The 24,686-nt window shown below is 37.9% G+C and overlaps 1 protein-coding gene across 12 annotated transcripts in view; it reads left to right on the top strand.

The window, feature by feature from the left end:
* Positions 1-24,686, top strand: part of THOC2 (THO complex subunit 2) — a 118,564-nt gene that overhangs the window by 46,014 nt on the left and 47,864 nt on the right. For all 12 annotated transcript variants that reach the window (XM_070366240.1, XM_070366241.1, XM_070366243.1 and 9 more), the window contains exons 9-12: positions 15,131-15,223; positions 18,160-18,315; positions 18,894-19,066; positions 20,351-20,546. In XM_070366240.1, the coding sequence (XP_070222341.1) occupies positions 15,131-15,223; positions 18,160-18,315; positions 18,894-19,066; positions 20,351-20,546 (618 nt within the window). The remainder of the gene's footprint in view (positions 1-15,130; positions 15,224-18,159; positions 18,316-18,893; positions 19,067-20,350; positions 20,547-24,686) is intronic.

Genomic DNA, 24,686 nt, shown 5'->3' on the forward strand with positions numbered 1-24,686 from the left:
CTCTTTGAAAAGGTGAGTTTATTTAAGCAAAGAAACAGATGATGTGAGAGTGTAAACTGCAGATATTTGGAAGAGCCTCCAGGCAAAGAGAACAGCTAGGGCAACAGTCTTCAGGTGTGAGCATGCCTAATGTGTTGAATAACAGCGAGGAGACCAGTGTGGCTGGATGAGAGTGATTGAGTGGGAGAGCGGTAGTGGCTGAGGTCAAAGATGAGGGACCATATCACGTGGACTGGTGCAAGGTTTCTGACTTCCAGTGCCCAGTGAAGCCAGTGGAGGTTTTGAATGATATGATCTGGTGTAGTTTTTTTCATTTTGTTTTTCTTTTACCTTTTAATTTTATTATGAACATTTTTAGACATATAGAAAAGAGTGAATAGTGTGAATACCCTTAACTCTATCACCTAGAAGTATGTTTATTAACACATTGGTATAATTTGGGGGGGAAATGTTAATTTATATTACAGATCATGAATGGTTGGTTGCTCCTAAATACATTAATTTGTATTTTTTAACAGTAAGGACATTTTTCTATACAACCATGATACTAATTTTATATCTAACTAGACTGCTATCATAGCTCAGACCATATTTAGATTTTCCAAGTTGTCCCCCAAATGCATTTTACACCTGGTTTGTTCAAATGATGATCCAGTCAAAGACCACACAAATATAATATTTGATTTTGGGGATTTTTTTACTCTCTTTCAGTTTAGAATAATTTCCCCCACCCCTTCCATTAATGGCAGTCACTTGTTGAAGAGAAATTCCCAAAGAGGACTCCACCTTTTGGATTTATCTAATTGCTTTTTGTGGTTGGTTTAATTTGTTCTTTATCCCCTGTTTTTCTTATATGCTTGAAGTTAGGGCTAAAGGCTCGACTATGTTCAGGTAAAATATTAGTGGCAAAAATACTTCATAGGTTGTGTTATATGTTTCATATTGCATAGCATCTAATACTGACTTCTAATATTTCAGTAAGTTGATGACAATATAATCCCTCCATTATACAATGACATTTCCCCATCTTGTCAACAGCAAGTTATCTGTAGGTTGATATTTGGTAACATGTGAATATCCAGTTTTTCATCAATCTTTCATTAAGTGTAATGTAACTACATGGATGGCAGTTTTTTGAGTCAGTTATTTCCTTTGGTGTTCCAAATTGTTGGTTCACTAATTTTATCTTGCCGTCTACGTTTATGAGCCATCAGTTGTCCCTTATTAACTTGAGTTGTTTGGTTATTCTGCAGTACAGTTCCTACTAGAAAGACAGACAAATACTTCATTTTTTCCCCCACATTAATTACTAGCCATCAGAGTAAGGAGTTTCTTTAGTAGACACATCTAATGGTGACATGAGTGATGTGTGTGTGAGAAAGAGACAAGAGAGACAAAAAGAGTGTGTACATATGCATTTTGACTTAGGTTTTCAAAGAATCAATATGGTTATGGTAGTAGTGGAAGTAGATAATGTTCTGAATATATTTTGAAGGTAGAGCCAATAGTATTTGCTGATGGATTAGATATAGAATGTGAGAAAGTAGAGTTAGAGACTGTCCTAAATTTTTTTTTTTGGACTGAGCAGCTAAAAAGATAGTTTTCGTCATCAACTGAGATAGGGTAAATTTCAGGTGGAATGAGTTTGGAGTACTGTGGGCAGGAATCAGGAATTCAGTTTTGGGCATCTTAAGTTTGAAATACCTGTTAGAGATTCAGATATCCAAGTGGAGATGTTGAGCAAATAACTGGATATTGGATTTGGTGTGCTGGAGAAAGCACTTGAACTAGAAAGGGCTAGAGATAGAAATGTGGGTGCCAAAAGCACATAGATGATATTTAAAGTTGTGATACTGGATGAAATCATTAAGTTGGATAAGAGAACCAAAGGCTGAGCCTTGGGGTACTCTGATGTTAAAGGGCCTGGGAAAAGAGGAGGAGCCAGCAAAGGAGATATAGAAGGAACACATGTAAGGTAAGAGGAAAACAAGAATATAGCATCTTGGAAGCTAAATGGAAGAAGGAGTGATCAAGTCTGTTAAATGTCTCTGACAGGTCATTTAAGATGAGGACTGAAAAATGGATTTATTAGCAGGGAGTTCAAAACTAGCCATATTTGTAGAGTTTGAGTGATGTTAAAAGAGAATGGGAAGAATGGAATTAGAGACAATGAGAATAGACAACTCTATAAAGGAGTTGCTACAGAGAGGCACAGATAAATGGAGGGGTAACTGAGGAAGTGAACTCGAGATTTTCTTTGAAGATAGGAGAGAGACTGTTTATGTGTTGATGGGAATGATTGAACAGAAAGAAAACTGGTGATGTAGGAGAAAGAGGAGCAAATTATTGGATTAGTGTTCTTGAATAAGATAGAATGCAGCTTATAGCGTAAGTGATGGATGAACTTTATATAGGACCACAGGGAATTCACATATAATAACAGGTGGAAAGGTAGCATATGTGGGTACACTTGATGGTAGGTGGATAGATCTGATGGTGAGAATTTGTAGAGGTCCTGCTGATTGATCCAGTTTTCATGCTGAAATAGAAAGCAAGTTCATCAGATGAGAAAGGGAATGATAGAGGAGGTATTGGAGCTTAGAAGAGAAAGTAGGAAATAGTTGCGTAAGAGAGTATGAGAGTGAATGGACTAGAGAAATAAGAGTATAATTGGCCAGTGACATTAAGGACCCACTTGAGGGTGGATATGTGAAATTAGTACTTTGAGGAGTTGTAGCTATTGGTAATATTAGAATTTAGGATATGGAGTGAATGGCTAAAATAGAGTAGAGGAGGTCTTTGCAAGAGTGGAATTCAAGGAACTAAGAAACCAGCATGTTGGAAGTATCACTAGCATGTATATGATAATCTCTAAAAATTAAGAAAGGAATAGAGTTGGAGAAAGTGACACTGAATCAAAAGCTAAGGTCATTCATTGCTAAGTAAAGGGCAGTGACCCAGGGGTCCATAGATGACAACAATAATACATAACTAAAAGTGGCAGAGTACAGAACTCAGAGCTCTGTCCCTTCAGAAAAGCAACTGATGAACTGGCAAAAAAACTGTCAGTCAACTTTCACAGAACTCTGGAATTTAGTAAAAACTTAAACAACCAAGAAATGATTTGGTGAAGAAAGAAGCTGCTGTTTGGGATAAGAGAGCTCTGTGGCATTTTAAATTGCCTGCCTACTATCTCACACCCAGATTGATGGTAGCTGTGAAGATAAAAGCAGGCATTCCTAGTACAGATTGCTAATGCCTGAGGATATAAAGAATTGTTCTCAAAGAATTTGGCCTGTCTGGCTACTCCCTGAAGGATTGGTGCAAGGGCTTGTCTTTGTTTTGCCTGACTGGGAGCATCCCTCGGGCTAGGGTGAAAGTGAGGTCGTTCAGTCTTGTCCCACTCTTTGCAACCTCATGGACTATAGCCTACTAGCCTACTATGCTTCTCCGTCCATGGGATTTTCCAGGCAAGAATACTGGAGTGGGTTGCCATTTCCTTCTCTAGGAGATCTTCTCGACCCAGGGATTGAACCTGGGTCTCCCACATTGTAGGCAGATGCTTTACCATCTAAGCCACCAGGGAGTCCAGGGAAGATCCCATCCATGGGAATCTCCTAAAAATACCTTTTGGATAATGGTATACCCTGCCACACAGTGTCCAGTGGTGCCTTATATAGTCTGAGGAGCAGAAACAGAAAAGAATGAAGAAAAATATTAGAGCCTAACAGACCTATGGGACACCATCAAGTATACCAATATGTGAGGAGTTCCTTGGCTGTCCAGTGGTTAGGACTTGATGCTTTCACTGCCGTGACCCTGGGTTCAATCCCTGTTTAGAGAACTAAGATCCCATATATGGTGTAGCCAAAAAAAAAAAAAAGTGTGTCAGTATGTATATTGTGGAGTCCCAGAGGCAGAGGGGAGAGAGAGAGAAAAGGACAGCATATTTGAAAAAATAATGGTGGAAACCTTCTCAAATTTGATGAAATATATGAATCTACACATCTAAGAAACTTGAGGAACACCACATGGGATAAACTCAGATCCATACTGAGACATATTATAGTCAAATTATAATATAGTATATTATATATGTGTGTATATATATATATATATATATATAAAATAGTCAAAGACAGAATCTTGAAAGCAGCAAAACAGATGTGACTCATTCATACAAGTGACCTCAATAAGATTGACAGCTGATTTCTTCAGAAGGCAGTGGAATGGACTATGTAAAGTATTAAAAGAATGAAACCAAGAATTCTATATCCAACAAAACTATCCTTCAAAAATGAGAGATTATGATATTCCAAAATAAAAGCTGGGGGAGTTCATCGCTAGCAGACCTGCCCTACAAGAAATGCTAAAGTGAGTCCTTTGGATTGAAATGAAAGGACACTAGACAGTAACTTCAAGCCATATGAAAAAATAAAGAACATTAGTAAATGTAACTACATAGCTAAATATAAAAGCCAATATTATTGTAATTTTTGATTTGTAGTTTCTCCTTTTTTCTGATATGATTTAAAAGACAAAAGAATAAAACAAAAATTATAATCTAGTTGACACACAATGTGTGACAATATAAAGGGGGGAAGGATAGAGATTTATAGATGCACAGTTTGTATAATATTGAAGCTAAGTTGATATTAATTCAAAATATGTTATTATAAGTTTAGAATGTTAATTGTTAACACTCAAGGTGACCATTAAGAAAATACTTAAAAAATAAATAGAAGAGGAAAGGAACAGGGAATTTAAAAAAATACTAAAAAAGTGATGGAGGAAATGAGAAACAGTAAAATAAGACAGGAAACAGTAAATGGCAGAAGTCCTTCCTCATTACCAATTATTTAAATGCAAATGGGTTAAACTTTGCAATTAAAAAGCAGCATTTGGCAGAATGTATAAAAAAGCAAGATCCAGACCCACCAAGATCACATGACTTTTCTATAGTGTTAAAATTCATTGTAATAAAATGAGAGGGAAAAAAAGCATGATTCAACTATATGTTATCTATAAGAGACTTACTTTAAGATCCAAAGATACAAATATATTGGAAGCGAAAGTATGTAAATAGATAACCAATGCAAACAGTATCCAGGAGAGATGGGGTTGCTATATAGACTTTTAAGTCAAATTTTTTTATAATAGATATCAAAAGACATATATTGATAAAGGGTCAGCCTATCAGGAACATAAAGCAGTTAATAACTGTATATGTACCAAACAGAGCCTCAAAATATATGAAGCAAACATTAGCAGGGTTGAAGGGGGAAATAGACAGTTCTACAGTAACTATTGGATATTTCCATACCCCACTCTCATTAGTGGATAGAAAAATTTAGACAAATTATCAGAGAGGAAATAGAGGACTTGAGCAACACTGTAAACCAGTTAGACTTAACAGACATATATAGAACAGTCCATTGGACAACAGTAAATTACACATTCTTCTCTAGTACACATGGAACATTCTCCAGGATAGACCTTATATTAGACAACAGAACAAGTCTCAATACATTTATAACATTGAAATCATGCAAAATATTTTCTTGGACCACAGCGGAATGAAACTAGATCACAAGAATAGTGAAGGATAGTGAGCAATAGAAAATTCAAAGCTGGGTGGGCTTTAGGGAGCATGATGGAGAATAGTCTGAAAACAAATATAAAAAAAAGATGATTCATACCCTACCTCCAGTCCTAGTATTGTGAGGGGTCCAGGGAAAATAGCCACCACTTGACTGGGTTACAGTGGGAGTGGTGTTCCTAGTGAATGCTAGGCTCTGTTCAAATGTTAAGGTGAAAGGGGGGAGGAGAGGTTGAGAGGATACATTTAGAGAAGAGTTTCAAGGCATAGGGGGTTTTGCTGAGGATGGGTCCTGAATTCCAGAGGATTCCATAGAAGTTCTTTAAGAATGTGGATGCATGAGAGAGGACAGAACAGGGATTGTGCAGAGCGATATGAAGATCAGAGTACAGGAATTGACATTTGGCCCTGAGAGTTGGAGGCTTCTTGTGGCACACTTAAGCAGAGTTCATGGGGGAAATGTGAATATTCCTGGTGGATTCAAGTCAGTGAGCTTTTGTGGTTTTGCTCTGAAACCATGACCACCATTTGTTTTCATGGAAAAAATGTTTTGATACTAAAATAGCCATTTAAAAACAATTAAAATCAAACTGTTGTTAAGTTGAGGACTTAATCTGTCTTAAAAATCATGGTGAAATAATGCCTTTTAAAATGTATTTGTTAGTTTCATTAGCTTCATATGTGCATAACACATATCACAATTATGGGAGGAGGTTTACTCATAAAGATCAGTGTTGAGTAGAAGCAGAACATGGGGGGGCGGTCCTAAGATGGCAGAGGAATAGGACGGGGAGACCACTTTCTCCCCCACAAATTCATCAAAAGAATATTTAAACGCTGAGTAAATTCCACAAAACAACTTCTGAATGCCGGCAGAGGACAGCAGGCACCCAGAAAAGCAGCCCAGTGTCTTTGAAAGGAGGTAGGAAAAAATATAAAAGACAAAAAAAAAGACAAAAGAGGTAGGGACGGAGCTCCATCCCGGGAAGGGAGTCTTAAAAAGAGAGAAGTTTCCAAACACCAGGAAACACTCTCACTGTGGTGAGCCTTGGAACCACAGAGGGCAACATAACCAGGAGGAAAAATAAATAAATAATTAAAACCCACAGATTACGTGCCCAACAGTAACTCCCCCAGCGGAGAAGCAGTGCAGATGCCTGCACCCCCACTAGCAAGCAGGGGCTGGGGAGGGAGGCCCCGGGCTGCATTGGTTAGAGTAAGAACCGGGCCTGAATGCCCCAAGAGCAATCTGAGGGAACTAACTTGGGCTAGCAAACCAGACTGTGGGATAGCTACCACGCGAAAAGCCCTAACCTTAGACACCACCAGGCCTGCTCACAGAACAAAGGACTGAGCAGAGCTAGCCGGCTGCAGACCATCCCCCTCCGGTGACAGGCAGCCAGAGCTGGAAGGGGGCAATCACAGCCCCAGAGAGACATTAACTACCAAACTGCAAGCAGGCTTCTTTGCTAACTAAGACTTCTTGGGGTTCTGGACGGTCAACATCCGCCTGAGAAGGTGCGCCAGCTGTACAGCCAGAAAACCTGAGCAGCAGGGATGGGGGAGGCAATAAGTCGCAGCGACCGCGCTCACCAAACACCTGAGCTGCTCGGACCTGGGAAGGGCACAAAACGCAGGCCCAACCGAGTCTGCACCTCTGAGGACTACCTGAGTGCCTGAACCTGAGTGGCTTAGATCTAGGAGGTCCATGCAGCCCAGGGCAAGCCTCCGATGGTTCCCAGTGGTGCAACCTAGAGCCTAAGCAGTGTGGGCAGGGAGGGCTCATGTGCCGTGAGCGGGGGCAGGCCCAGTGTGGTTGAGACACTGCGAGCACATGCCAGTGTTATTTGTTTGCAGCGTCCCTCCCTCCCCACAGTGTGACTGAACAAGTGAGCCTAAAAAAGTGTCCACCATGTCCCCCTTGTGTTAGGGCAGAAATGAGACACTGGAGACCAGCAAACAGAAGAGCCTTGGAAGTGACAGGTGCAATAGATTAAAACCCTGTAGTTAGTACCGACTACATAGGAAGGGGTCTATAGATCTTGAGAAATATAAGCCGGACCAAGGAACTATCTGAAAATGAACTCACCCCACACTGCCCACAACACCACCAGAGAAAGTCCTAGATATATTTTTTCTATTTTTACTATCATTCTTTTTTTTAAGTCCTCTATTACTCCTTTAATTTTCATTTTTATAACCTATTACTTTGCAAAAAAAAGAGACCCTATTTTTTAAAGCAAACTTCATATATATATATTTATAATTTTTGTGACTTTGTTTTTTTCTTTTTTTTCCTTTAATATTGTATTTTTGAAAAGCCAACCTCTACTCTAGATTTTTAATCTTTGCTTTTTGGTATTTGTTATCAATTTTGTACCTTTAAGAACCCAATCTTCAGTACTCATTTTTACTTGGGAGCGAGATTACTGGCTTGACTGCTCTCTCCCCCTTTGGACTCTCCTTTTTCTCCACCAGGTCACCTCTATTTCCTCCCTCCCCCTTTTCTTCTCTACCCAACTCTGTGAATCTCTTTGTGTGTTCCAGACGGTGGAGAACACTTAGGGAACTGCTTAGTGGCTGGATCTGTCTCTCCCCTTTTGATTCCCCCCTTTATCCTCCTAGCCACCTCTGTCTCCGTCTTCCCTCTTCTCTTCTCTGTATAACTCTGTGAACATCTCTGAGCAGTCCAGACTGTGGAGCCCACATAAGGAAGTGATTACTGGCTAGCTTGCTCTCTCCTCTTTTGATTCCACCTCATCTCACTGGGGTCACCTCTAACTCCCTCCTCCCTCATCTATTCTCCATGTAAATCTGTGAACCTCTCTGAGTGTGGAGAAACTTTTCATCTTTAACGTAGATGTTTTATCAGTGGTGCTGTATAGATGGAGAAGTCTTGAGACTACTGTAAAAATAAGACTGAAAACCAGAAGCAGGTGGCTTAAGTCCAGATCTTGAGAACACCAGAGAACTCCTGACTCCAGGGAACATTAATCGACAGGAGCTCATCAAATGCCTCCATACCTACACTGAAACCAAGCACCACCCAAAGCCAACAAGTTCCAGAGCAAGACATACCACACAAATTCTCCAGCAACACAGGAACACAGCCCTGAGCTTCAATATACAGGCTGCCCAAAGTTACTCCAAACCCACTGACATCTCATAACTCATTACTGGACACTTCATTGCACTCCAGAGGGAAGAAATCCAGCTCCACCCACCAGAACACTGACACAAGCTTCCCTAACCAGGAAACCTTGACTAGCCACCCATACAACCCCACCCACAGTGAGGAAACTCCACAATGAAGAGAACTCCACAAACTGCCAGAATACAGAAAGGCCACCCCAAACACAGCAAAATAAACAAGATGAAGAGAAAAATAAACAAGATGATGAGGAATACACAGCAGGTAAAGGAATAGGATAAATGCCCGCCAAACCAAACAAAAGAGGAAGAGATAGGGAATCTACCTGATAAAGAATGCCGAATAATGATAGTGAAAATGATCCAAAATCTTGAAAATAAAATAGAATCACAGATAAATAGCCTGGAGACAAGGATTGAAAAGATGCAAAAAAGGTTTAACAAGGACCTAGAAGAAATGAAAAAGTGAATATATAATGAATAATGCAATAAATGAGGTCAAAAACACTCTGGAGGCAACAAATAGTAGAATAACGGAGGCAGAAGATAGGATTAGTGAAATAGAAGATAGAATGGTAGAAATAAATGAATCAGAGAGGAAAAAAGAAAAACGAATTAAAAAAAAATGAGGACAATCTCAGAGACCTCTGGGACAATGTTAAACGCCCCAACATTCAAATCACAGGAGTCCCAGAAGAAGAAGACAAAAAGACCATGAGAAAATACTTGAGATAATAGTTGAAAACTTCTCTAAAATGGGGAAGGAAATAATCACCCAAGTCCAAGAAACCCAGAGAGTCCCGAACAGGATAAACCCAAGGCGAAACGCCCCAACAAATATTAATCAAATTAACAAAGATCAAACACAAAGAAAAAATATTAAAAGCAGCAAGGGAAAAACAACAAATAACACACAAGGGGGTTCCCATAAGGATAACAGCTGATCTTTCAATAGAAACTCTTCAGGCCAGGAGGGAATGGCAGGACATACTTAAAGTGATGAAAGAAAATAACCTACAGCCCAGATTACTGTACCCAGCAAGGATCTCATTCAAATATGAAGGAGAATTCAAAAGCTTTACAGACAAGCAAAAGCTGAGAGAATTCGACACCACCAAACCAGCTCTCCAACAAATGCTAAAGGATCTCCTCTAGACAGGAAACACAAAAAGGGTGTATAAACTGGAACCCAAAACAATAAAGTAAATGGCAATGGGATCATACTTATCAGTAATTACCTTAAATATAAATGGGTTGAATGCCCCAACCAAAAGACAAAGACTGGCTGAATGGATACAAAAACAAGACCCTTATATATGTTGTCTACAAGAGGCCCACCTCAAAACAGGGGACACATACAGACTGAAAGTGAAGGGCTGGAAAAAGATATTTGATGCAAATAGAGACCAAAAGAAAGCAGGAGTAGCAATACTCATATCAGATAAAAAAGACTTTAAAACAAAGGCTGTGAAAAGAGACAAGGACACTACATAATGATCAAAGAATCAATCCAAGAAATAGATATAACAATTATAAATATATATGCACCCAACATAGCACTACAATATGTAAGACATATGCTAACAAGTATGAAAGGGGAAATTAACAATAACACAATAATAGTGGCAGGCTTTAATACCCCACTCACACCTATGGATAGATCAACTAAACAGAAAATTAACAAGGAAACACAAACTTTAAATGATACAATAGACCAGTTAGACTTAATTGATATCTATAGGGCATTTCACCCCAAAACAATGAACTTCACCTTTTTCTCAAGGGCACACAGAACCTTCTCCAGGATAGATCACATCCTGGGCCATTAATCTAGCCTTTGTAAATTCAAAAAAATTGAAATCATTCCAAGCATCTTTTCTGACCACAATGCAGCAAGATTAGATCTCAATTACAGGAGAAAAACTATTAAAAATGGCAACATATGGAGGCTGAACAACACGTTGCTGAACAACCAACAAATCACAGAAGAAATCAAAAAATGCATAGAAACGAATGAAAATGAAAACACAACAACCCCAAATCTGTGGGATACTGTAAAAGCAGTGCTAAGGGGAAGGTTCATAGCAATACAGGCATACCTCAAGAAATAAGAAAAAAGTCAAATAAATAACCTAACTCTACACCTAACAACTAGAAAAGGAAGAAATGAAGAACCCAAGGGTTAGTAGAAGGAAAGAAATCTTAAAAATTAGGACAGAAATCAATGTAAAAGAAACAAAAGAGACCATAGCAAAAATCAACAAAGCCAAAAGCTGGTTCTTTGAGAGGATAAATAAAATTGACAAACCATTAGCTAAACTCATCAGGAAACAAAGGGAGAAAAATCAAATCGATAAAATTAGAAATGAAAATGGAGAGATCACAACAGACAACACAGAAATACAAAGGATTATAAGAGACTACTATCAGCAATTATATGCCAATAAAATGGACAACTTGGAAGAAATGGGCAAATTCTTAGAAAAGTACAACTTTCCAAAACTGGACCAGGAAGAAATAGAAAATCTTAACAGACCCATCACAAGCACAGAAATTGAAACTGTAATCAGAAATCTTCCAGCAAACAAAAGCCCAGGTCCAGACGGCTTCACAGCTCAATTCTACCAAAAATTTAGAGAAGAGCTAACACCTATCCTACTCAAACTCTTCCAAAAATTGCAGAGGAAGGTAAACTTCCAAACTCATTCTATGAGGCCACCATCACCCTAATCCCAAAGCCTGACAAAGATGCCACAAAAAAAGAAAACTACAGGCCAATATCACTGATGAACATAGATGCAAAAATCCTTAACAAAATTCTAGCAATCAGAATCCAACAACACATTAAAAAGATCATACATCATGACCAAGTGGGCTTTATCCCAGGGATGCAAGGATTCTTCAATATCTGCAAATCAATCAATGTAATACACCACAGTAACAAATTGAAAAATAAAAGCCATATGATTATCTCAATAGATGTAGAGAAAGCCTTTGACAAAATTCAACATCCATTTATGATAAAAACTCTCCAGAAAGCAGGAATAGAAGGAACATACCTCAACATAATAAAAGCTATATATGACAAACCCACAGCAAACATTATCCTCAATGGTGAAAAATTGAAAGCATTTCCCTAAAGTCAGGAACAAGACAAGGGTGCCCACTCTTCACCACTACTATTCAACATAGTTTTGGAAGTTTTGGCTACAGCAATCAGAGCAGAAAAGAAATAAAAGGAATCAAAATTGGAAAAGAAGAAGTAAAACTCTCACTGTTTGCAGATGACATGATCCTCTACATAGAAAACCTAAAGACTCCACCAGAAAATTACTAGAACTAATCAATGACTATAGTAAAGTTGCAGGATATAAAATCAACACACAGAAATCCATTGCATTCCTATTCACTAATAATGAGAAAACAGAAAGAGAATTAAAAAACAATTCCATTCACCATTGCAACAGAAAAAAGAATAAAATACTTAGAATATATCTACCTAAAGAAACTAAAGACCTATATGTAGAAAACTATAAAACACTGGTGAAAGAAATCAAAGAGGACACTAATAGATGGAGAAATATACCATGTTCATGGATCGGAAGAATCAATAGAGTGAAAATGAGTATACTACCCAAAGCAATCTATAGATTCAATGCAATCCCTATCAAGCTACCAACAGTATTTTTCACAGAGCTAGAACAAATAATTTCACAATTTGTATGGAAATATGAAAAACCTTGAATAGCCAAAGCAATCTTGAGAACGAACAATGGAACTGGAGGAATCAGCCTGCCTGACTTCAGACTCTACTACAAAGCCACAGTCATGAAGACGGTATGGTACTGGCACAAAGACAGGATATAGATCACTGGAACAAAATAGAAAGCCCAGAGATAGATCCATGCACCTATGGACACCTTATCTTTGACAAAGGAGGCAAGAATATACAATGGAGAAAAGACAATCTCTTTAACAAGTGGTGCTGGGAAAACTGATCAACCACTTGTAGAAGAATGGAACAAGAACACCTTCTAACACCACACACAAAAATAAACCTAAAGTAGATTAAAGATCTAAATGTAAGACCAGAAACTATAAAACTCCTAGAGGAGAACATAGGCAAAACACTCTCTGGCATAAATCACAGCAGGATCCTCTACGACCCACCTCCCAGAATATTGGAAATAAAAGGAAAAATTAACAAATGGGACCTAATCAATTCTAGAAAAATAAACGACCCAATCAAAAAATAGGCCAAAGAACTAAACAGACATTTTTCCAGAGAAGACATACAGATGGCTAACAAACACATGAAAAGATGCTCAACATCACTCATTATCAGAGAAATGCAAATCAAAACCACAATGAGGTACCATTTCACACTAGTCAGAATGGCTGCTATCCAAAGTCTACAAGCAATAAATGCTGGAGAGGGTGTGGAGAAAAGGGAACCCTCTGACACTGTTGGTGGGAATGCAAACTCGTACAGCCACTATGGAGAACAGTGTGGAGATTCCTTAAGAAACTGGAAATAGAACTGCCTTATGACCCAGCAATCCCACTGCTGGGCATACACACTGAGGAAACCAGATTGGAAAGAGACACATGTACCCCAGTGTTCATCGCAGCACTGTTTATAATAGCCAGGACATGGAAGCAACCTAGATGTCCCTCAGCAGATGAATGGATAAGAAAGCAGTGGTACATATACGCAATGGAGTATTACTCAGCCATTAAAAAGAATACATTTGAATCAGTTCTAATGAGGTGGATGAAACTGGAGCCTATTACACAGAGTGAAGTAAGCCAGAAAGAAAAACACCAATACAGTGAAAAGTGAAAGTGAAAGTGAAAGTGAAGTCGCTCAGTCGTGCCTGACTCTTTGCGACCCCATGGACTGTAGCCTGTCAGGCTCCTCCGTCCATGGGATTTTCCAGGCAAGAGTGCTGGAGTGGACTGCTATTTCCTTCTCCAGGGGATCTTCCTGACCCAGGAATCGAACCCGGGTCTCCCGCATTGCAGGCAGATGCTTTACCATCTGAGCCATCATACTAACGCATATATATGGAATTTAGAAAGATGGTAACGATAACCGTGTATGCGAGACAGCAAAAGAGACACAGATGTATAGAACAATCTTTTGGACTCTGTGGGAGAGGGAGAGGGTAGGACGATTTGGGTGAATGGCACTGAAACATGTATAATATCATATAAGAAACAAATTGCCAGTCCAGGTTCGATACAGGATGCTTGGGGCTCATGCACTGGGATGACCCAGAGGGATGGTACAGGAGGGAGGTGGGAGGGGGGTTCAGGAATGGGGAACACATGTATGCCTGTGGCAGATTCATGTTGATGTGTGGCAGAACCAATACAATATTGTAAAGTAATTAGCCTCCAATAAAATAAATTTAAATTAAAACAAAAGAAGCAGAACATAATGTATTGTCACCATTTGCTTTTTATTTGCATTGGGCCATTTAGTAATTGCCAGTTGTCCTCACTTCATTCTTCTATTCATCTGACCCCAAGCCATTTAAAAATTAAGCGCAAGTCATCTTGATGACAGAGATCCATCTGTTTCTCTGTAGGACCAATAGAGCTGGCCTGGGATTGGCCATTCCTAGTTTTAAAATGTTTGATTATCCATGTGTAATAAATATTGTAGTAGCAGTGTTAATCCCTCAGTGGTGTCCGACTCTTTGCAACCCCATGGGCTGCAGCCAGCCAGGTTCCTCTGTCCATGGGATTCTCCAGGCAAGAATACCAGAGTGGATTGTCATTTCCTCCTCCAGGGGCTCTTCTCAGCCCAGGAATGAAACCTAGGTCTCCTGCATTATTGGCAGATTCTTTACTGTCTGAGCTACCAGGGAAGAAGTACAGACACCCGTTTTGAAGGGGAAGTCAGCTGACAAGCAGATATACTTAGCACAGAACCCAAGAAATACAAGAACTGGGAGAAGAGTATAAAGCAGACACAGATGGTTCCACACTTCCAAATTTGTCAGTCTTGTCTATCTGCAACTCCACTGAGAAGTACTTGAAAAAGCAAGTTAAGAAAACCCACATATAAACAGAAACCCAAAGTATTATGCAGTATAAAATCTCACAAGTTTCAGATTTTATTCAAATATTAGCGTGTGTCCATTTTTGAAACTGTGTTTCTTGTGTTCATCAGTTGTACCAATGTGAAAAGAGATAGTCACATGATTATATTTGTCCTGAATTCGGATGTTATTCATGTTCAGGAAGAGCAATGAAGCTTATTTTTGCCCTAGAGTTATTTGGTCTAATTGTTCTTAATTATTGGTAGATTAAAAAGATAGATTTTAGTTGTACTTTTTGCACTAAATAGAAACTTTTCTTTTGTTTTTCAAGGAACCAAATGGAGAGACTCCTTCATCTTTATACAGAGTTGCAGCCGTACTTCTACAATTTAACCTTATTGATTTAGATGATCTTTATGTACATGTAAGTTAAGTGGGTTGCTAAGAATATTTGGTTATTCATCCCAGGGGTGGGGAAGAGGAGGAGGTAGCCATATAGCACTCCAAGATTGGTTCTAGACTCTCAAGTCTTAATTTTTGAAGCCCTATTACATTATTGCTTTGTGTTTGCTTTTTAAAGTGAATGAATTTAGTTTATTGGAACCATGGAAATGAAATACCTTTTGTCATTGCTACAGAATTCAAGGTGGACTGTGAAGTTAAAGTTCTTAATTGTCATCAAGGCATATGTCATGGAGAGAGAGGCCAAGTTCTAATCAATGTGGTTTTAGACTTCTATATTATACACGGATTATGGGAAATATGGGATTAACTAAATAGTTCTTCCTTTTCCTCTAAATGTTAATTTTGAGGATTCAGGATGAATTTGGTACTTTTCATGTACTTTTAAAAGATAGCTTCTCTGGTGTTTTTACTGCTGGATAATAGATGACTAATATTGTGCTTTTATTGCAGGATCTAGAGGAATGTGTAGGTGGTTGTGATAGATGACCTCTAGTTTAGCAACAGCTTAGCCTGTCAGTTTGAAAACACTAGGTTTGTAGTATAGAATTTCTTGTTTTATTAGGTTGTGCGTTAGGATATCTATGAACTGTTCAAAACTGACATCATCTTCACTGCCTTTGAAATCATTTTCTAACTTCTAACTTCCTTGCCTGTCATTACATATTATGGTTACAGAGCTGAATGAAATTTCATCAGTCTCTTGGAAGCAGTCATAGTCTAGCAAGGGAGAAAACATTTTGCATTCTATAAGTACTTTATTGGAAATAGTCACATAGTGCTTTGAGGGCTCAAAATAGGTAGTGACCATCTCTGTCATTGAGGGATTTTGAAAGGCTTCTCCAAACTACTGACATTCAACTGGGAACTTGATAGATGAGTAGGTGTTGGCCAGGCTTAAATAGGTGGAAAGCATTGTCGGTAGAATTAACTGAATATAAAGGCAAGAGGTTTGAAAAGATTTAATTATCCCCTTAGGGGAACACTGAGACGCTCACAGTGGTTGGAGCCTAGGATGATATGTAGGGGAAATGAGGATGGAGAAGTAGACTGGAGGCCAAACTGTGAAGGGCTGTTAGGGGCCATGGTAAGGAGTTTGGATTTTTTTCTTGTTGATAGTAGACAGCCATTCAAGATTTAGTGTAGACAAGGATGTACAAACTGAAAACATGAAAAACTGGCTAGAAAAAGAAGAATCTGAAGACATAAGTATGAGTTTATACAGGCAAATGTAGACTTTAGAACAAATGGAAAGTACAAAAGTGATGATAGATTTATTACTGATATTTTCAGCTTAATTGTAAGTATAAGCAGAGTTTAAAAGTATTCCTGTTAAAGTGACAGGGATTTTCAGATGGGATTAAAAACCAGTTTATTGTTTACATGAGACTTCTAAAACCTAAGGGCAAAGAAAGGTTGAAAGTAAAAGGGTGGGAAAATATACCAGGGAAATTATTCTTGTCAGACAGAAGAGAGAATCACTTTATAATAATAAAGTTGTTTTTACTAGAAAGACATAATCATTATAACCTTTATATATAGCTAATACCATATTTTCAAAATACACAAGACTAGAAATGGAGAGAACTATAATTAAAAACTTAGAGTTAACCCACTGTAATGGGAGATTTCAGAGGCAATTGAAGTAGACTAGGTAAAAGATGAGAATCTGTGGTAGATATATGATAGGTATATAAGTAGAGCAATAAAAATGGGTTTGATTGGCAGTGGAGAGAATAAGGAATGAGAAAAAGTCTGGCTTACCTCCTTGCACCAGTCCATAATGAGTTTTCTTCCACTCCCCTTTTTTGACTGATGGGATAAAGTCTATAGTATGTAGTTTAATATTTCACTATGTCTCCTTGTGCATGTGCTCAGTCGTGTCCAACTCTTTGCGGCTCCATGGACTATAGCCCACCAGGCTCCTCTGTCCATGACATTTTCCTGACAAGGATACTGGAGAGGGTTGCCATTTCCTACTCCAGGGGATCTTCCTGACCCAGGGATTGAACCTGCATCTCTTGTGTCTCCTGCATTGGCAAGCAGATTCTTTACCACCACTCCACCTGGGAAGCCCCTCATTGTGTCTCCTTTTATTATTTACTAATTTTTTAGTTAGTGTTAGATTTATCTATTGAAATAGATTTTGCATTTCTAGGGGCAGGAATAGTGAGCTATCATCATAGTGCCTAGCAAAAATGACTCAATAATGGTTAGTTGGATATGTGTCTATTTATGAAATGTCCATATTAACCATCTTCCACTCATACAAGATGGCTGTACTTGAGATAGTTGATCCTTTTTTTCATAATGGAGGGTCAACTATCCACTTGATACTTTTTCTTTTGTAATAAACTAAAAACTAGTTTGTGACTTAAGTCAAATAGGTGTCTAGAAAATGAAAAGTGAGATGTCAAGCTGTTCATAATTTTTTGACTTAAGATTTTTCATTTAGAGGAATCAAATTTGCCCCATTATGTAAATCAGTAGTTTACCTCTCCCAGATTGGATCTGTATATAGTATTTTATTTAATTTGGAGTTTGGCCTTTAAAGGGGAAATCTCTGACATTTTTAATTGAACAGGTACGCATTTTCTTGGATAAACTAATAAATCCAATGGTAGGCACTACTGTTGTAGTATTATATTAATTTAGGACCTCTAACAGAAGAGATGAAACTTTGAATTGCTACCTGAGTTTAAAAAGTGTACAAAATTCAGGTATTTAACCTTGTCAGGTTAATATGAAAATTAGGGGGAAACCTATTTTGAAGGGAAATTATAGTCATAAATAGACCAGACTTCTTATGTACAGTTTTATCAATTGAGAGTAGTGTTTGCTTTTTATATGTGCAAATAGTATTAGCTATTTTATGAAATTTTAATGAACCATTTTTAGCTTCTTCCAGCTGATAATTGCATTATGGATGAACACAAACGAGAAATTGTAGAAGCTAAGCAGATCGTTAGAAAACTTACAATGGTTGTATTGTCTTCTGATAAAATTGACGAGCGAGAGAAAGAAAAGGAAAAAGAAGAGGAGAAAGTGGAGAAGGTATATAATTTATTCTGGTAAATGTTGTCTTCTGGATTTAGAATTATGAAATTCAACTTGTGATGGTTAATCAACTTGTGGAAGAATAATTTCTTAGTTTTGATTGTGATGAAAGCTAGTTTGTGGAATACTAATTTGCAAACATGGTTTTGGCACCTCCCAAATGAGGCTGTCATGTTTTTTCCTATATAAATTGCAGAATGTATTCTAGATAATATCACACATGTATTGACTATATTTGTGCTCTGTGTATAGTGTCTCTCAAGTCCTGAAGGGATTCTCAAAGATGAATTCTAGTTTCCTGTGGCACAGTAGAACCTTAAGTAGAACTGAATTTAATTCTAAGTCTGTAAACTGTTGTTTTGTCTGCTAAATGAAAAAGCAGATCCTGTTATTCCTTTTTTCAGTCACTAAAAAACTTGATTGTGCTTTCCAGAAAATACTGTTGAATTTGCCATGAATGGAAACTGTTGTTGACATACATTGTATTATTTGGCTTAGTTTTTTAAATGAAAAATATTTAAATATTTATTGGTGTCTGTATTCTGAGTATTTTTGCTATAATTGTTCCATTTTAGCCACCTGACAACCAAAAACTTGGTTTGTTGGAAGCCTTGTTAAAGATTGGTGATTGGCAGCATGCGCAGAGCATTATGGATCAGATGCCTCCATACTATGCAGCTTCACATAAACTAATAGCCCTTGCTATTTGCAAGCTGATTCATATAACTATTGAGCCTCTCTATCGAAGGTATGTTACCATATGGTTTACTAATTGAGGTAGAAAGAGTTTAGGACTACAAAATAAAATCTGCATATTTACCTTGTCTCCTTCAATCAAGCATATATTTTAATTCAATCAAGCATATATTTTATTTTATTTATTTATTTTTTTTTCAATCAAGCATATATTTTAAATTGTTTTATCAGAAGATAAGAGATGTTCACAGAGCGTATCCTTCTGGCAGGTATTAATCAGTGACTTGTCTCCTGTCACCTACACCAGGCAAAATTTGTGCTGCAGTGTAGTCTAAAAACTACATGTTAGATTTCTAGTTTGGATTTGCTCCGCTGAGAGTGAAAACTCCATTCTTCTGTTTTTGACTTTTCCTTCTCTCTCGGGGAGGAGAAAATTCCTCAAGTTTTTACCTAGTGTAATTTTCCTCTATCTTGGGTTGAGTGGCTCTGAGTGAGGTCTGTGCCACTCTGCTTGCCTTGTCTCTTCTGGCATATAGGCTGCTCTTCTGGAAATTGCTAGTGCAGCCTCTCTCATCATCCCTGGTTACTGTGTCAACCAGTCCTCTAGCCCTCAACCTACTTGTAGGATACTTAGGAGCAGTACTGGCAGCAGTGCTGGCTTCAGCCCCACAGATCAGAGCCTGCCCCCAAAGCCCCAGCTTTGTGACTCGTGCATAGCTGCTGGCTGCTGCCTTGAGTGCCAGCTGGGCTGTGGACCGTGAAGGCTCTTCTTCAGAGAGTGACCCCTGTGACTCCACAGCGGGACACCTGCTCAGCAGGTGAGAACTCTGGGCATGCTGTCCTTTTAGCGTGACATACCCTCTTTCATGATGCTGCTCACCTACCTCACACTCAGTCTAGGTAGTGGAAGTCAGGTTGAGAAATGTTTATTGACTTGAATCAGTGATGTTATCTCCATATTTTTCTCTTTCATCTTTGTGTCTCTGAGGTCCATCCCTTGTTCCCCATTCCCATATCCAAATTCCTGATCCTGACCAAATTTAATTAAAAACCAAGTTCATGTGATGTATGAATATGTTACCTGTTACATGGAACCTACACTACTCTAATTTCCTTTTCTTATGCATTTAATTTGAAACGGTCTCCTAAGCTCTTGAGTTTTTTCAAATGAGTATTGTTTTTGTCTTTTTCTACCAATTAAATTATGTGGTATAATGAAGTTAAGCACAAATGAAATAGAAGAAGCAAATATGAGTAAGAAAAGTTTTATAATATGACTGTGTTAACTTAAAATGGAGCATTGCATAGTATATATACATTTTTCTTCTTTTTGTAGAGTTGGCGTTCCTAAAGGTGCTAAAGGCTCACCTGTTAGTGCTTTGCAAAATAAGAGAGCACCAAAACAAGCAGAGAGCTTTGAAGATTTGAGGAGAGACGTCTTCAATATGTTCTGTTACCTTGGTCCCCACCTTTCTCACGATCCCATTTTATTCGCAAAAGTGGTGCGGATAGGCAAGTCATTTATGAAGGAGGTTAGTAAGTTTTTTTTCTTTTGAGCAGAAAGCTAAATTATAGAATGAAAATGTTCTGAGTATATTTGTGTTATGTGTATCTCTAGAAATACAAAGAAAGTAAACTTAAGAAAATGTTATGCTGAGTAAGATTTGGACAAAGTCAATGTGTCCCAACCATTTATATATAAAAACTTAAATCCAGTCAAGCCCTCCAGATAGAAAAATACGGTTTGGACATGTGATTGCTTTTTGAATCCTCTTATAATTGTGGTTATTTGAACATTCTTTCCTCTTGCTTTTCTTCTGCTCATTTACTTTATTGGCTGCAGTTTTGAATCATTGCCATTATTTGTGTGAAGTCCCTTTAGCCTCAGACTTCAGACTGTTCAGGATCCATTCTTTTTTTTTTAGTAAACTTTTTATTGAAGTAAAACATGGTACAGAAAGCACACAAACCATAATTGTATAGCTCAGTGGCTTTTTCCAAACTAAATAGCCATGTGTCTACCACTTAGATCAAGAGATAGAACAGTACTAACACTTGAGAGTTTTCCTTAGATGCTCTCCTAATCACTACTCCAAGGGAAACTGTTATTATTTTATTGATGTAGAGTTGGTTTACAATATTATATTAATTTCAGATGTATAGCAAAGTGGTTTGGCTATACATATGTATGTATATATCTTTATACCATTTTTTTATTCTTTCCCATTATAGTTTATTAAAAAGATACTGAATATAGTTCCCTGTCAGATACAGTAAATCCTTATCTATTTTATATATGGTAGTGTGCATCTGTTCATCCTTTGCTCCCAATTTATTTTATGTCTGTGAGTCTATTTCTGTTTTGTAAATAAGTTCATTTATATCATCTTTTCAGATTCCTCATAAAGTGATCTATATTTGTCTTCCTCTGACTTACTTCACTTTGTATGGTAATCTCAAGGTCCATCCATTTTGTGGCAGATGGCATTGTTTCATTCTTTTTTATGGCTGAGTAATATTCCATTGTGTGTGTGTGTGTGTGTGTGTGTGTCTGTATGTGTCCATGTACATACACAGATACACAGACCCACATATTTTTCTCCATTCGTTCTTGATGAACACTTAGGTTGCTTCTGTGTCTTGGCTTATTATTATATTTTAAAGTTAGCTTTGAGTTATAATTTATATACAGTAAACCTCACCAACTTTAAGTATGCAATTTGATGAATTTTGACAGATGTATATAGTTGTATGTCTACCACCACAATCACAATATAGGATATTTTCATCATCCCAGCAAGTTCCTCTTGCCTCTTTGCCATCATTTCCCTCCCTTCATTGCTGGTTCCTGACAACCGCTGGTAGGCTTTCTGTCACTGTGCTTTTGCTTTTTCTAGAGTTTGACATAAACGGACTTGTATAGAATGTACTCTTTTCTGTCTGGTTTCCTCCACCTTTAGTGCTTCTGAGATTCATCTCAGTTGTTGTATGTGTCAGTAGTTCTTTATTGCTGTGTAACATTTCATTATATACACATACGAGAGTTTATTTGTTTGCTAGTTGATGAGCATTTGAGTTGTTTCTAATTAGAGGCTATTGTAAATAAAGCTGCTATGGATATTCTTCTATAAGTCTTTTTTCTGGGGGAGTGTATGTTTTTGTTTCCCCAGGATTGGGATTGCTGGGCCATATGGGTAAGTGTATGTTTAACTTTTTGTCAAACTTTTCCAACACGTGTGTACCATTTTGCACTCCTGGGAACATTGTATATGACTTCCTAATGCTCCACATCCTCATCAACATTTGGTATTGTCAGTCTTTTAAATACTAGTCATTCTAATGGGTGTGTAGTGCTATCTTTTGTGTTGTAATTTATGTTTCACTGATGATCAGTGATGTTGAGCATCTTCTTATGTTCATACTTGCCATTTATAATCACCTTTAATGAAATGTCTATTCAAATCTCTTGCCCATTTTAAATTCAGTTGTCCTTTATTCTCAGTCCGATTTGCCTTGTCATTTTGTTTACTGTCTTTTGAAAAGCAAAAGTTTAAAATTTTGATTAATTCCAATTTAGTAGCACTTCTCTTTTATAGTTTGTGCTTTGTGTTCTAAGAGGTCTTTGCCTAACCAAGGTCTTAAAGAATGCGTGATTTCTTTTCAGTTGTAAAGCAGTGTAACCAAAAAACTGTAGAAATCTGGAAGTTGTTACAAGCATAAATGTGGTTTTCTCCAGTGTTTGGTGATTGCACCTAATTTTTAATTTTTGACAACAGTAACTGCATAGAAAATTAACAACTCTTGTGTTTTAATCACTTGACACCTATTTCATTTAGCTTTAGATACTTAGCTGGTAGATAATTTTTTTAAATATTAACAAATTTATATTGTACAAAGGTATGCTAAAGAAATCTGCTAAGTAGTTCATTACTATACATGATATTTATTATATAGCATATATTCATATAAGAGAACTATAACAGTGTTTCATTATGTTGATCTTATAGTCTGAAAAGGATGAGACATGTTAACTAGTGCTTGTTCAAAGAACACGGGTTGTGTTTCCCCAGTGTGTAATACTGAGAAGCATGTAAAGTCAATTTGTCCCATTACTGGTGATGTTAGCATTAATCACTTGGTTAAGGTGATGGCTGCCAGGTTTCTCCAGTGTATAGTTACTCTTTTTCCCTTTGTTGTTAATATGTATCCTGTGGGGAGATACTTTGAGACAATGTAGACAGCCTCTGAGACAATGTAGACAGCCTCTTTCTCATCTTACTTTCACCCACTAATGTTATTCTTTTTCATTGAAAATCTTAATGTTCAGATGTCTTGTTCTGAAATTCTTTCTCTGGCTATGAGTATCATAAACTTGTAAGCAGGAGCTCAAACATCAAACTTTCGGAAGTCCCATATGTAGACATATGTATAAACATATATAGATACAATATTGTTAAGATACACAGGTGCTAAAACTCTTCCTCTCCGCCGTCTCCATTGTAGCCCTCATTTGTCTTCATTCTATCACAGTTGTGCCTGGTGCCTGGCCCCTAACTCCAGTCTCTATTTTTGCAGAGGTAGAAAGGCAGAAGGGAAGGTGAAAAAGTTTATTTTGATCCCAGTGTGGAAAGAAATCTATCTTCTCTCATTTCTAAGGTTGTGGTAGGAAAAGTGCATCTTTCCAATGATCTGACTTAGCATTTTGGTTCATTTTTTTACCCTAAAAATATTTCACTATAACAAATCATTATGTGTTTATAGGTTTAAAAGACTTTAGTTGCCTAGCTTGAAATTTAACCATGGTGTTTTTTTCTTCTTTTTTTTTAATGTTCCTTCTAAAGGGGGAATATGGGGCTTCCCAGGTAGCTCAGCTGGTAAAGAATCTGCCTGCAATGCAGGAGATTCTGGTTCAATTCCTGGGTCAGGAAGTTCCCCTGGAGAAGTGATAGGCTACCCAGTCCAGTATTCTTGGGCTTCCCTGGTGGCTCAGACAGTAAAGAATCTGCCTGCAATGTGGGAGACCTGGGTTTGATCCCTGGGTTGGGAAGATCCCCTAGAGGAGGGCATGGCAACCCACTCCAGTATTCTTGCCCAGAGAATCCCCATGGATAGAGGAGCCTGGCTGGCTACAGTCCATGGAGTCACAAAGAGTGACATGACTGAGCGACTTGTCTGTAGTCTGGAATAGGGAGTGAATGAGCTCCGTGAGGCTGAGTACAGCCATCATATAGGGGACCTCTGTTTTGTCTTCTGAGACAGATTACACATTGTATACTAGGCATGCACAGCCAAGTGGGTATCCAGCTCCCTTGGACTTTGATTCCCTAGTCTGAGCTCAGTTCCTTTGAGAGACAGCAAGCCTTAGCACCCAGAGTCCTGCTGGGCTGCTACTCAGAAGGGTTTTTCCTCAGGCTAGTTACTTACCTTGTAGGTCTTGTTGCCTAAAGGATTTTATTTACTTACCTTCCTTGCTCAGTACTGTTTCTGGGGATTGGGTTAAGGGCAGGCACCATACCACATTGACTGTACTTTAGAATCTTTGTGTGTGTTTGTGTTTGCATCCCCTTAAAATTAACAGCATAATTTGCTCTTTTCTTGCTTGGTTGGTGGTGATTTGGGGACATTAAAAAAAAAGTAAACTATACTTTGTTTATTGCATTAGGGATCGGGGA

This window comes from Bos mutus, chromosome X (genome assembly GCF_027580195.1).
Source record: "Bos mutus isolate GX-2022 chromosome X, NWIPB_WYAK_1.1, whole genome shotgun sequence".
In the NCBI taxonomy this organism is placed as follows: Eukaryota; Metazoa; Chordata; class Mammalia; order Artiodactyla; family Bovidae; genus Bos; species Bos mutus.